Source organism: Clytia hemisphaerica, unplaced genomic scaffold (assembly GCF_902728285.1).
Source record: "Clytia hemisphaerica strain Z4C2 unplaced genomic scaffold, Clytia hemisphaerica genome assembly, whole genome shotgun sequence".
Lineage (NCBI taxonomy): Eukaryota > Metazoa > Cnidaria > Hydrozoa > Leptothecata > Clytiidae > Clytia > Clytia hemisphaerica.
The window spans coordinates 750,990-765,141 of NW_027104297.1; the positions used below are offsets into that span (position 1 = coordinate 750,990).

Genomic DNA, 14,152 nt, shown 5'->3' on the forward strand with positions numbered 1-14,152 from the left:
CAATATGTACATGAGCTACCTCGGATTTTACAATCAGCGCGGAGTTTTTCACCAGGGCAAGTCATGATTTTCATGGTTGAGGCGTTTGTGCAAGCGGTAAATTCACGGAGAACAGCTCGTTTCTTGGAGTTCTTTTTGGCAGCTGAAAAGAAAAATTTTCATTTTAATTTAAAGTACATCATTTAACGTATCTATTACCTTTTTGTACAGCATAGGGTTGCACCTCCTTTCTATTTCATAAAAACAGAATGCCGGTGGGCAGGACACGACAGGCTATTTTTCTTAAGTGAAATAAATGTTCATGAAAATTTCATACTCAAATATAATTAAGTACTAGCCATAACTTTCATTAAGGTGCCACCGCAGCAAAACGAACACATAGAGTTGAATTTGCATTCAAAAAAAATTATCTTAGCCCTACAGTAATTTTTGTTAAGAGTGACCTCTCATCTGAGACAAAATTCTTTCAAATGCTAACAAATGTGTCAAGGGAGTGATTTACAGTCTACTTACTTAGAGTGACATCCGTGCCTTGTCTTACACGTTTTTTATAAGAACAATTTCATAAGAATACGAGGCTGAAATTTGGCCAAAACCTAAGAACAAATTAAGAAGAATCTGAGCCTCAGATTTCAGAAATTACTGACAAGTACAGGTTTCCATTTTCATTAATATTAACATTTACGCCTAAAAAACTAATATAAAATTAAGAACAGCCCCGTCATAATCATATGACTTACTGGTTTTTCCTATAAAAAGCCTATATCAGAAGATACTGTTCTTCATATGTTATTTTACTAATGTATGTATGTTTTACTGTTATTTTACTGATGTATGTACACGTTTAGCAACATAACTGTACGAATACTATAAGGTAGAGTAATATTTTTAACCTATGAACAGCGCTTAATAACTACTTGTGGTATCAAAAGGGAATTTCCCAGAAAAGGGAATTTCCTTAGATTCATTAACTCTCCAGGGATAAGAAAAAGACAAACTGAGATTTCAAAATGAGTAATCAGATCAAAATAACTCCGGAAAAGTCTTTTTGATGATGATAAAACGATAGAGATAAGAATGCTACCGTTAAGCGGAGCTAAAATACTGGAAACGCGCTCAAAAACACAAACGCAAAATTATGAGATGTTTTCCCAACTTCTTTATGCGTGAAGCTATGAATGCCATCCTCGGGAGCTTTAGGCTCCCTGCGGTGGCAATAATTATAAAAGCATATTTCTTTTGCCGAATAACAAATCACCCCCTTCTCACAGACCTGGTAGGATTTTTTCAGCCAGTAGGGATAAAAAAACAGACTGAAAGTCGAAGGGGATTGTTATTTCTATATAGTTTACTTGGCTGGGGATTTCAATCCTTTTCTTTGCAAGTCAGAAAGCTCAATGGGGATGGAAAAAATAGCATAACATTTTGTATTGATGACTGGTTTATTTGATTATTTTCAGTGGGGACAAAAATTGGCGGAGAACTTTCCTGCGGACAATATTTTGGATAGTTTCTTCAGTGAGAAGGGGATGTAACAAGCATACCTAAAGCTTGCTTAACGGCAATTTTAGCAGCAGCTCTCATGTCAGCGACCAGAACTTCTGTCACAACAACACGTCCAGCGCAGAAGTTTTTGATGTGTTGTGGCAAGCTAGCAGCATTTTCATAAGGTTACGTTAAAAACATGTCTTTGACCTCTTCTACTTTGCGTGGCATTCGGTTCTTTGTCTGGAAATATGAAGGTCGTGATAATCTTGTAACATAAATATATGAGCTTTTTTAGAAAGCAATTAGTATAACAGGACTGAATAGAGATATTTCTAAAAAATTATTCCATGTTACTTTTTGTGCATTTTTTCGTAGCCCAAACAATCTATGGCGCATATAAGAGGTTCAAATTACGAAAAAAAGATATGATAAATCTTCATGAATGAGGCCCCCGTTGAGCCAAATAGTTTCAAATATTTTTAGTTTTTAAAACTTTTTTATTTCAATCACAAGCAATGATCCCCGAAACATTTTTCAAATGAAAATTATATCTTACCATTTTAAGAGCTCTTGAAACTTCGTTTGAGTTGGAATCCTTGGCTGGGTTGTATTGTCGGAGTTAACATTTGTTGTCCTTTTTATTATTAAGTTTGCTGACCACAACACCCTGGAATCAAAAGACAAAAGAATAGCAATCGAAGCAATCACAAGCTAAAACAATAATATGAGATTAGGTGTAGATATCGGAAATCCGGATTGTCTCTGTCAATGTCAATTTCAATGACACCACTTGTCTTGACTTACGAAGTTTGAGTCGACCATTTCGGTGACGGCTTTTCGTCCACAATGATCATCAGTGTGATAAGTTGCTCTTCCATTGTGTTTGTCAAAAACAATACTTTCATGGACAACTTCTTTGCCTTCTCGGATCTCCATCTTTTCAACTTCAATGGCGCTCTGAAAAGAAAGCACACGTTTTGTTCGTTTCGAAAGAAAATTTGGTGAGTAAAGAAGGTGCATGGAATAAGACAGTTAAGTCAAACTTTTATTAAATTCAGGGATGATAATTTGAAGGAGCCAAATCTCAATGAGTGAGTGAACTTATTGTGTTTATTTACCTACTAGGATTTGAATTAAAAACTCGATTACTCACAGCATTAAAATTCGAAGGGGGTTCCATAATTAAATATTTCCCGTTTTCCAAAAGGGAAATATTTATTAAAACGGGCTTTCTCCATAATTTCCCGTGTCAAAACGCCTTCCGTACGCCCTGACTGACGCCCGTTTTTAATTTCACAGCGAAAAATGCACCCAGTGAAGTATAAGTAATGTATCATGATTCGAGTCGACTGATAAACTATATATATAATATATGTTACAAGTTCCTTACGGATTCTCAAGCCCGGTTATAGTAAAACTATTACATGTTAGTAGCAGACCCGACTGGCAATTGTTATGTAGCAGGTTAAAACATGAGTTTTTGCTAGAAAGATGCAATTTGTTTTCACCAAGTTAAATCTTTAAAACAAATCAAACTGTGTGGGTTTCTTTACTTCCAAACAACCTACCAATAGTTTTGGAACACTCCATAATAAAGGAAGATGGCTGTTCTTGTGGATTGACTTTCTGGTTACCCCATATAAACACGATGTGACATGAAAGTGAAGAGACATGATTTGTTGGTTATTGTTTGATTTCTTGACTTGTATATCTCATGGCAAATGGCATACCGTGAAAAAGGGTAACTTGCATCAGTGGAGGCTAACATGCATATACCCCAATTCACAGACTTGTCTGGTCATGGTTTTCTCACCTTGTAATATGAAAATCAAATTTAAGAAAACATGTAATTAATTGAGGAAAGATAATTATAATTACCATGAAGTGCGTTTCCCAAATGACCTCACTTTTACACGCTTCATAATCTGACATCTTTGTTATTTAGAATTTTCAAAAGAATAAATCGCGATTATGTCATTAGTCCAAAACATGATTGGCTGATAGATGTGAGCCTGGTTTCCCCATCCACTCGGTAAAATATTCACCACCCTTCAGCCACCCTTGAGAGACAGGGGCGGCAAAAAAAAGTAAGTACGCAACCTTATGGAAACCACCCCATTTTGACATTTTTTTTAAACAAGTGGCGAAAACGGGGGAGAGTGTGCAGAGGAGAGCAAGCAAAAGACATTTACAATCACGCTCTTCGAAGCTTGTGACATGTTGTCGTGGGAAAAGAAAAGTGATTCTGATCAAAGGTACGTTTTTCTATTGTCAAGTAATTTTGTCATAATGTTTCCATGTCAACACTTTGAAGAGAAGTAATACTGCTCTAGTTGGTCTGTTAATTGGGGTATATGCATGTCAGCCTCCACTGATGCAAGTTACCCTTTTTCACGGTAGCAAATGACTTTTCATGTATTGATTGGCTTTACATATGATACCTCTAACTTTGAACACCTCCAGAATGTTGAAAAAAGCATTTTATGAGATAAGTTTCGATTGTAATTTTCATGGAAATTTTTAAGCGACAGATTTGACTTGGCGTCAGTTTTGTTTGGTTGATAAATCTTTAGCTTCACCATGACCGTGGGATGATTTTCAATAAACTTTTGTTGTTATACACAGTCACTCTTACACATGATGACTCCAGCCATGATTGGTATCAGACAGTCAGAATGTTGGAAATAAAACATTTTACGAGAAATTGTTGATAGAAATTATATTGACTTATTTTTACCATTTTGGTGGTGTGGGTTTTGTTGGTTGATAATGTTTACACCGTGGGATCCTGTTACGGTATATTGATTGTTGTTTGTTGGAATACACCGTTAACAGTCTCGCCATCTCCACCGTAGAGGCGGTAGGCAAAAATGCTCACTTTAGTACTGTGGCTGGAAGGTTAGAGAAATGTAAACATTGCCATTTTTTTTCCTTCCTTTAAAGAGAATGTTTTAGATGTTTGAACATGATATTAATGACAATTTTATGTATCTCTCCTGAAAATTTCACAAAAATTCATCAAGAGGAAAAGAAGTTATGATTAAAAGGAGTTCTTTACCTACCATTTCTCTGCTGGGTTTTCTTATGAGAACTGGATGTTTACCTACCATTTTTTACGGGGGAGAGTGAAGTTTCTTGTGGTTGCCAAAATCTAAACAATAGAAAATTGTTCATACACGTGCGCAACCGACACCTGTTAAACGGTGTATTGATTACAAAAAAAAAGAGAACCTTTTTTTGATAAATACTTTATTTTTTTCATGAACCGTGTGGATGGTTGACATCTTTCTCTAGTCTAGTCTTGTAAACCAATGCAGTGTCTGTTTTCAAATCTTGAATTCTCTATACCTACTGAATTTTTAAAATATGCATGATACAGTAATTATGCATGGCTGTATCATTGTTATGCTGGAGTACATAATTATTCAATATGGCTGCCTCTTTAAAAAAAGGTCTACTGTTTACAAGCTATTTAAACGCTTTAAAACTTTTAGCTACATTTATTTCTTTGTTTCATTTATTTCTTTGTTAAAGATAGATTTTTACTTTGTCGTAATGTAAATTTATTGTAAAGTTTTAGTTTTTGAGTTTAGTTCATCTGCAGTAGTATTTTTTCAGAAATCCTTAAATCTTGTGAATAAAGTAACATTTAACCAGACTTATTGCCCTCATTATATTCAAATTTGTATTTTTTTAGGACTGATAAGTACATATTTTTAAACACCAAATCAAAGCAAACAACATGCCAGTTCTTTCTGGACAAATATATATGTATACTTTATTGTGTGCTTTTTTATATATGTCAATAATGACCTTCATTTTAAGGAAATATTTAGTCGCAATTTTGCGATTCTTGTTTTAATGTACTTTTCAAAGGGGTGAGAAGGGGCGCATCGAAAGTTCTTCTATCAAATTTTCCGAACGAAGGGGAGATCGACCTAAAGGATCTGGGACACAGGGGTGTCCAAATTCTATGGAAATTTCTTAGATAACATTATTCTTGAATGAACATCTGTAAATGACGTACCAAGCACCCAACCAAAGCGACCAACAAAAAAAACTTCATCTGAAAGAGAAAAAAAGTCTTTTCATGAAACAATAAGTCATGGTTGGTTTCGAGGGGACTTCTTATAAAAATGTATCTTTCCATTTACTCATTTTACTGCTTACTACTTTTAAGCGACCGTAGTGCAGTGGTAGAGCATCCGGCTACGGTTCGCAAGATGTGGGTTCATCCCGCAGCCGGGTCATACCAAAGATTTCCAAAATGGTACTTGATGCCTCTCTGCTTGATGCTCAGCAACTAAGAGAAGGATCAAGGGTAAGTGGAGCAATCCAGGGAGAAAGAGTGGCGCCCTCCCCTATCTTCGGGTAGATAGCTATCGAAAGAGGAGGTCACCTTCGGGTCGCCTCCGACTGCGGTCGCAGACTTACTTACTTACTGCTTACTCTTTTTTATTTGAACTTGAGCCTTGGGTTGAGCAAACTTATTAATATTGAATAATCACTTGAATAGGCAACGACACCAGAAACTGATTTCTTTATAAATTCAAATACTAAGAAAAAGTTAAAAACATTTTAAAGCTTTGTGGACTATAAATTACCCGATTTCTTAGGGAATTGCAGGAAAATACTCGCAAAATAGTGAATAAATAGTGAGCATGTTAAAAACATTTTTCGCTTAAAACTAAAAAAACTGAGAGCATTATTCGGAAAAAATTTGTAAACCAAAAAAGTTTCGAAAGAGACAATACCTTTGATTTGTGTGTTGTAGCCACTTTATTACAAAATTAAAAATATCGAATAATAGAGTCAATGTCCTTACTGAACATTTTATATACCTCCACATTATTTATGCAGCTCAGATGACGAACCTACGCTGAAAATCATCAAAGTAAGCACAAAATCTAATTCTGAATAAAAACACGAAGGTGCGAACGTACCATTTGACTTTTACCACAAAGACGCTGGCAGATTCAGTTCATCGATACCAATGTTTTAGTATCAGGGTATCAATGTCACTTGCTCAAAAAAATTGAAATTATCATGTAAACGAAAAGCTGATAGCTCAATTGATTGAGCACCTGTCTTTACTCTGTGTTTTGTTTTGTTTTTTGTTTGAAGATTTTTTCACTTTAGTACAAATCTAAACATTAAAAGCTTATCCCATATGATGATCTCGATAAAGTCGATACTTTTGAGCCAAGATATTTCTTAATCCAGAAATTAACTAGGATCTTTCACAAGATATTCATTCCCGGGGGGGGGGGGCACTCAAGGTAAATGACCTACCAGACGTTCGGCCCTTAAGGGTAGGTTTTTCATAGTTCAGCTAGTGCACTGTAAGGGTAGGAAATTACAAAACTGCACTGAACTGCACTGTAAGGGTAGGAAATTGTGATAAAAGGCCAATTTTTTAGTAAAATTGGCACAAAATTGGTCAATTTTGGAGGAAAAATTCCACATTTTCTTGGAAAATTGCAAAAATTTTCGCCCTTACGGGCGACAAATTTTGAAAAAATGCACTGTAAGGGTATGATTTTTCATGGAAATTCACTGCACTGTAAGGGTCCGATTTTAGAAGCCAAATTTTGGGCCGAACGTATGGTCGTTTTTAGATCGAGCGCCCCCCCGGGTATTCATTGAATATTTAAATCAGTTCACAGAATAAACCGACTCTGAATGTTTGGTTAAAATTTTCTTTGAATCCTAATTAATGTTTTGTAATGTTTTGTTCTCAAAATACAAAATATAAAATCGAAAAATATCATAATTTTGTCTCTATTTAACAATTGTAATCGCAACAGATCATGCTGTTGAATTTGTGAAGCCCTCTGCAGTCAAATCCTCCTTTTTGTAAGTCCATTGGACATTTGACCAAATATGTGCATGAGCTTCGTCGGATTTTGCACTCAGCACGGAGTTTGTCACCAGGGCAAGTCATGATTTTCATGGTTGAGGCGTTTGTACAAGCGGTAAATTCACGAAGAACAGCTCGCTTCTTGGAATTCTTCTTGGCAGCTGAAAAGAAAAATTAATGAATTTTTCTTCCACTTGTGAATCATTTGAAAGGAGGTGGCCGCTACACTATTTCATGTAACTAAAGGTACTGAGTTAGTATTGCAAATGTCTACATATTGGAGCAATTAATTAAAAAAGACATTGCACCACTAGGCATTACAAGGTATTCCACAGAAGAAAAAACGTTTTTCATACCTTTAGCTTGTTTGACAGCGATTTCGGCGGCTTGTTTCAAAGTGGTGACTACTTGTCTTGTCACGATAGCTCGTCCAGCGCAGAAGTTCTTGATGTGTTGTGGTAAGGAAGCAGCGTTTTCGTAAGGTTCCATCAAAAACATATGTTTGATCTCTTCTACTTTATCGGGCATTTCGTTCTTCGTCTGCAGGAAGAGGAAAAAGAAGAAAAAATTTAGTCGTTAATTTTATTTTGTTAATTCATTGATTGAATATATTAGTAACCACTCCAGTATTTAACCGACAAAGGCTTCGCTCGTTGGCAGAATTAACCAAACAAATCATTCCAACATCTTTGAGGGGAGTACCGTGAAATAGAGTGATAATGTCAAACTACCGTAGGTAGATAACTGATTTTATGGGATTTAATTACATAAAGATGTTCCATTTACCATTCAATTCACCAAGTTTAACCGTCTAAGGTCTGTCTCAATATAATCTGCAGTGAAGGCAAAGAAGGTCCTAACTTGATGGATAGCTTTGAAAAGGGGTCCCGTGTTTATTAAAAATATATTCAAGAGTGGAATATCACCAAATAATGAAAGATAAGCTACGTGCTGAGATAAATTTATCCAAAATATATTTTTTATCGAAAATCAGTCTCCGTCAAATTTTAGGTATTCCCCATTTCGCATCATTGTGCAAAAAATCGAAATAAAGTAACGGGTCAATCCCGAAAAAATAGAGAATGAAGATGAAAAATGAAGGTGAAAAAAATTAACTTTGTGTAGATTCCCATCATCAAATTAGTAATTCTTTGATCTTAAATTATCATCACTATGAAAACAATTATTATATTAATTCAATCGATAGATATACCCAAGGTTTATCATTGATCGACTTTAAAAATAAAAAAAACAGCAAAAACAAGCCCAATTTATAACCAACCAGACCTAAATTGTTATGGAAATAACGATCAAAGCACCATTTTCAAATTTTTGTTGAACATTTTCTATTTTATAATGTTCCACTCCTTTATATCTTTTCAGTGAGCACAAAACCGCTAATTTATTCGAATTCTATTAAATTTATTCGAATTCTATCCTTTTTTGTTTCCACTGCAGATTATATTGAGGCAGACTTTAGTAATTATGTGCGAGAAATTCGTTCTTGATTTTGCTTCTCTTTTCCAAACACACGGTATTTAGACAGATAAAAACTAAAGGCTTTCTCTAAATAGTATTTGTTTAGTTATGTTTCGTTTATTTCAAGCGCATAGTTGATTGTTGTTAAAGAAAGGACCGTTCGCAAAACCAGACGACGGCCCTTTCTCGATGTGTCTTTCACTCGTAGTATTGATTAAACACATAAAACACGAGTATGAGCTTCTTAAAGACGTTCGCAGACTAAATGAATGTACTCACCATTACAAGAGCTCTTGAAACTTCATTGGGGTTGGAATCTTCAGATGGGTTGTATGGACGAACGATGCAATGTTTTGTGTCGTCTTTATCGAATTTGCTGACAGCGATGCCCTTCGAGGATACAGTAGGTGGAATAAATGAACATTGCTTTTTATTACTACACGTCTTGTATAAGAGAATATAAGGCTTCATGGCCAAATATTAAGAAAAAGTTTAGAACATTTTAAGGCTTTATGGACTCTAAAACATCCCAATTTCTTAGAAAATTGGAAAAAAACTCACAAAATGGTGAAACTAACAACATTTTAAGAACACCTTAGGTTTAAAACTCAAAAATCTAAAAACATCCGAAGGGCTCGAAGATTTTGGATGTTCTTATAAAAACCGGGTATGTCATTCAGGAAACACAAAGAATGTTTATCTGTATTCTAACAAGTCCTCCCCTTTCAACTACCCATCTTTTCAACTACCCATCTTTTCAACTACCCATCTTTTGAACTACCCATCTTTTCAACTACCCATCTTTTCAGTAAAGTTGTTGTCACCTTGGGGTACATTAGATATTGGTAAACTTCAGGAAGCAAAGTTTTCACACAAATACAATAGACGATATCGGCTTAACGAAATTCTCCCCGAATGATTACCCATGATGCATTGCGCAAAAAAATTCAGTAAGTCAATATAGTCCGTGAATTTTTTTGCGCAATGCATCATGGGTAATCATTCGGGAAGAATTCACTAAGCCGATATCGTCTATTACAACATCTTGTAAATGATTATATTAAACTTACGAAGTTTGAGTCGACCATTTCGGTGACGGCTTTTCGTCCACAATGATCATCAGTGTGATAAGTTGCTCTTCCATTGTGTTTGTCAAAAACAATACTTTCATGGACAACTTCTTTGCCTTCTCGGATCTCCATCTTTTCAACTTCAATGGCGCTCTAGAAACAGAATAGAAATTAAGAGTGAATGAAACATAGAAGCCATAAGAAGTGCTACCAAATCCAAATAAAAAATAGCACATTTTTTTGTCTAACGATATACAACGTTTAAGTCGAGAGAAATACAGACGAGTCTCCATAACGTGAATTCGTTGGCTCCGTTAAAATTTCCGAATCAAATTTCCCTTATTAAAAAACCTCTATTACTCTAACCTCCATAACTCGAATATTCCCATAAGATAAATAATAAAAGAGTAAAAAAGTATGACTAAAACCCACTGTTTCGTATCTTACCAAAGCCAATCCCCGAACCCCAAATATGAAAAAAAAAGAAAAAGCTCTACTACTCCAATGTCTGCACAACTTGGACGGTTTCTTTTTCCCCTGTCCGTTCAAGTTAAGTATGGAGAGTCCATGCATATAGAGTCCGAAAAATAAATGTAGAAAAAGACGGGTGAAATCAAGAACACTATACGAACAATTTTAAGGAACCTTATAAAAACGCGTAACCAGTTGTAAATTGAAAAAGAAATATTCGCTCACCATGCAACCAATGAGAGCGATCACGATAAATAGCTTCATCCTTGCTTTCTTATTTTGACTTCAAACTCAGCGATGTCGAAGAATGTGAATATTGTATGGACAATCCACAACCCATGATGCATTTTATATACCTCCACATTGTTTATGCAGCTGAGATGACGAACCTACGCCGAAAATCTTATCCTGAATAAAAACACAAGTCTGTGAACGCCAACAAAACCATTACCACATTCAAAAACTCTTCGTTTCACCTGCGTAAACACAAAATCACATTGAATCGAATTTCATCCGCTCAAACATGATTTTTCATAGTTTCGAAATGAATCACAACTTCGTGCTAACTGCAAACACGAAAACATTAAATTTCATACATGAGTTCCAATGTTTTCACTTTCAAACTACTATAGAGTGAATTTTAGAATGATAAACCACGGATAATGTTCCAGAAGCAACAATTGTACAATAAATAAAAAGGAATCTATCACTAAGGAAAAATTGCACCGGTGGATGGTATTACACGCATTACATAGCCATTCCAAAGTGATTTCTCTTCATGGACCTTTTGAAAACCAAGTATCTCCTCCCACCTTGAAATTTTAACCCTATTCGTACTAGAGGGGGGCTGTTTCTGTCAAGGGAAAAATTTTCACACTTTGAGCATGATGACATTTCTGACAGTAAGGTGCCACAAAAGTTTACACATTTCCAATATAAATTTATTTTTTATGTCAAAAATATCGTTCGAACCGTAATTTATTGAATACTTTTTTCTAAAGCCTTTGTTAGAAGACAATGGCTATTCAAAGAACTTTGGGCATGATGTGTGACGTCATCAAAAGTTACCTTATGTGACAACGATCTTGTGTGCCAAATTTCATCCAAAAAGACCAACTGGATGAAAAGTTAGGGGGTGGTACGGGAACGGCCTCTACCCCCTAGTTTTGAACCACCCTAATAGTGTTAAGGTTGTCAAGCTATGACCTTGAAATTGACCTGTTTTTAGTGGTATACATGGATAAATAAAAAAAACATCATCCGTTATTTTCATGTTAATCTATTCAAATTTCAGTCAATGTGTAAGTCAAACCTTCTTTAAAGAGCTTTCCTTTAGTTAGAACTATAGAGAAATACACTTTTCTCTGAATATAAAAAGAGAAGCTTCACTGTATCTAAAAAGTTTACGGTTTCGGTGCTATGCTATCAATCGTTTTAGCCAAAAACGGTTCCCGTCGTCGCAAACACCGGTTTTGCTTGCGGATCAAAAGCCCTTAGGATGATAAAGATGGTATTGTTGATGCTCTCTAAGGGGAATTTGAATTAGTTTTAGGAGTACGGGGGGAGGGGTTCAAGGTTTACGGTGACACGGTATCGGCCTTTTTACTGTGCAGTATTTCGGTATTTTAAGAAATAAAGTATGATATTCCGGTATTTGAAATGCTGCCGGTGACGGTAAATTGCTTAAAAATGCTTCGGTATTTTAGTAACTTTATTAAAACCCTTCCGAACTGTTTTCTTCATAAAGAGACTTCCAAAAATCGGCGTTAAACTCTCTTAATTTTTAGGAAACTACACCCATGTTTTCTAAAACGATCAATTTTGATTAGCTCCACAGAAACAGCTCCACCTCTAGTCAGTCTAGTGGCAACTTTTTTGTGATTGTAGTCCATCCATTATCCTTAAAATAATAACCTTTTGCAAAAAAAGTGCTACCTCTCAACAACTTACAAATGTCTTTTTTCTTCATTAGAGTAGAGTTTGATCCAAAGGTAGCGGATCTGTAAATAAGCACACATTTTTCGCGCTTGTTTTGCTGGCATTATTTTGTTAAAATGTTTCCCCAATCCTTGCGGGTTACCTTTTTTTGATTTACCTCCCCAATCTTGGTGTTGTCCGGACAATTCCCCCCTGGTGATTTCCCTCCTGGTGAATTCCCACCCATATATTTTTATATGTGTTTTTAAGTTTCGAAATCATGGACTGTAACCCCGGGGGGGGTACTAGCGTTGGCCAATAAGAGGTATGTGCGGACGGGACCTCCGAAAACCGACTGTTTTTTGCTGAAAAGGTGACCCTTAGATAGACTTTTTGAATTTTTTTTTGAGTTTTCCGACCCTTTCCGACTTTTAAAACTTTCAATCGAAAGAAATCTCCAATTTTAGGGTCAAGGATTTTTACATGATAGTCTACAAAGTTTTAAGAATCACAACGCCCATTTCTTTTTTTATTCTGAGAAAAGAACTGAAAGATTTTTACATGATAGTCGTCTACACAGATTTTTATAAGATAAATAGTAAAATCGCTTATTTCAAATTACATGATTTTTAGTTCACCAGGGGGGAATTCACCGAATGGGAATTTCCAGAGGGGGATTCACCAGGGGGGGATTGTCCGGGAATCATCTTGGTCAAGCAACCATGCTATTGCCCATCAAACTGCAAGGGCAGAATGAAACGAACGAACGAAAGCTTAACGATATTACTATTATTATCCATATCGGAAATTCAAACATCGTTTTTTTCTAGCGTCAGCCAAGTCTTTTCGCTTAAATGCAATGACTTCAACAAGTTTTGAGTACCCTTGCGAGCGGGCCGCAAATGACCAAAAAGTGTTTTTTCTGACTTCGGTTTAGTCTCACCGCTTCAATGCAACGACTTCAATAAAGTTCCGAGTGGGCCGCAAATGACGTTATCGCCCTACCAGGGCGGTTAATGATATTTCAGCCTTCTGAAGCACGACGCCTTAGTTTTCTCAGCGCGGGTATGACTATTTGAGTCATAGAACCTTTCAATACGCCCGCCATTCGAATCTTTAATGGCTAACTTAATGACCGCTATATGGATAATAATAAATGAGTTTATGAAAAATGTGTGTATGTAACGCAAGATGGTAGCTGATGAGCTGTCATTCTCAAATTTTGCCAGGGGGATTCGAGTATGAAAGTTGGATTTTCTGCAGTTTTAACACAAAAAATATCTTATTGTCTTCCGAAAAAGCAGTTGATGATACGTCGAGGTTTTAATTTATGTTTAAAATTTCATTTCATCTATGATTGAGTGCGAAAGATAGCACTGCCTTCCGATAAAACCCCCGTCCAAAAAAGGATTTGACGTTCGAATCGAAGAAGCCCCTACAGTGACTTTTTAACGAATATAATTCTGACGTCAATTTTTTTTTTTTTTTTTTTTTAGATAAATCACAAATTTATTTGGATATACATATAATAGAAATCAAATATATTATAGCCCCTACAGTGACAGTTTAACGAATATAATTCTGACGTTTAGAAGGCGTGGCACTTTCTACGATCACTAACTGTATGGTTTGATGTGTTCTAAAATCTAGGAAAAACAGTTTGCGAAGATAAACTTGTAACATATTTGAAATGTGTTCTGAAAATTTCTAGGGTTACTAGGCAACAAAATTACATCAATTTTCTCTTGATTATACCCCTGTCTCTTTAAAAGATGTGTTCTGAAGCTTTCTAGTGTTACCTAGACAACAAGAACACGTTAGATGAACTTGATTATACTCCTGTCTCGTCAGAACATCATTATTTCTA

The 14,152-nt window shown here is 35.6% G+C and overlaps 1 protein-coding gene and 1 long non-coding RNA gene across 2 annotated transcripts; both read right to left on the minus strand.

The window, feature by feature from the left end:
• Nucleotides 1-10: 10 nt before the first annotated feature.
• LOC136817303 (uncharacterized) lies at nt 11-2,127 on the minus strand. The gene is made up of 3 exons (XR_010848059.1): nt 2,045-2,127; nt 1,545-1,728; nt 11-142 (listed from the first exon to the last, which is right to left on the minus strand). It is a non-coding gene; the product is annotated as an uncharacterized lncRNA (long non-coding RNA).
• Nucleotides 2,128-7,173: 5,046 nt separating this feature from the next.
• Nucleotides 7,174-10,693, minus strand: LOC136817304 (uncharacterized). The gene is made up of 5 exons (XM_067073644.1): nt 10,594-10,693; nt 9,898-10,050; nt 9,107-9,217; nt 7,705-7,888; nt 7,174-7,509 (listed from the first exon to the last, which is right to left on the minus strand). The coding sequence occupies exons 1-5, from the start codon at nt 10,630-10,632 to the stop codon at nt 7,274-7,276; spliced, it is 723 nt and encodes a 240-aa protein (XP_066929745.1). The 5' UTR covers nt 10,633-10,693; the 3' UTR covers nt 7,174-7,273.
• Between the last annotated feature and the right edge of the window lie 3,459 nt (nt 10,694-14,152).

Bases quoted from the DNA above. Each gene is read 5' to 3' on its own strand.
- LOC136817304 (XM_067073644.1), bottom strand. From the start codon at position 10,632: ATGAAGCTATTTATCGTGATCGCTCTCATTGGTTGCATG. The intron at 9,218-9,897 runs GTAAGTTTAATA...GTATCCTCGAAG, and splicing joins AAATGGTCGACTCAAACTTC to GGCATCGCTGTCAGCAAATT. The intron at 7,889-9,106 runs GTGAGTACATTC...CTCTTCCTGCAG, and splicing joins TTTCAAGAGCTCTTGTAATG to ACGAAGAACGAAATGCCCGA.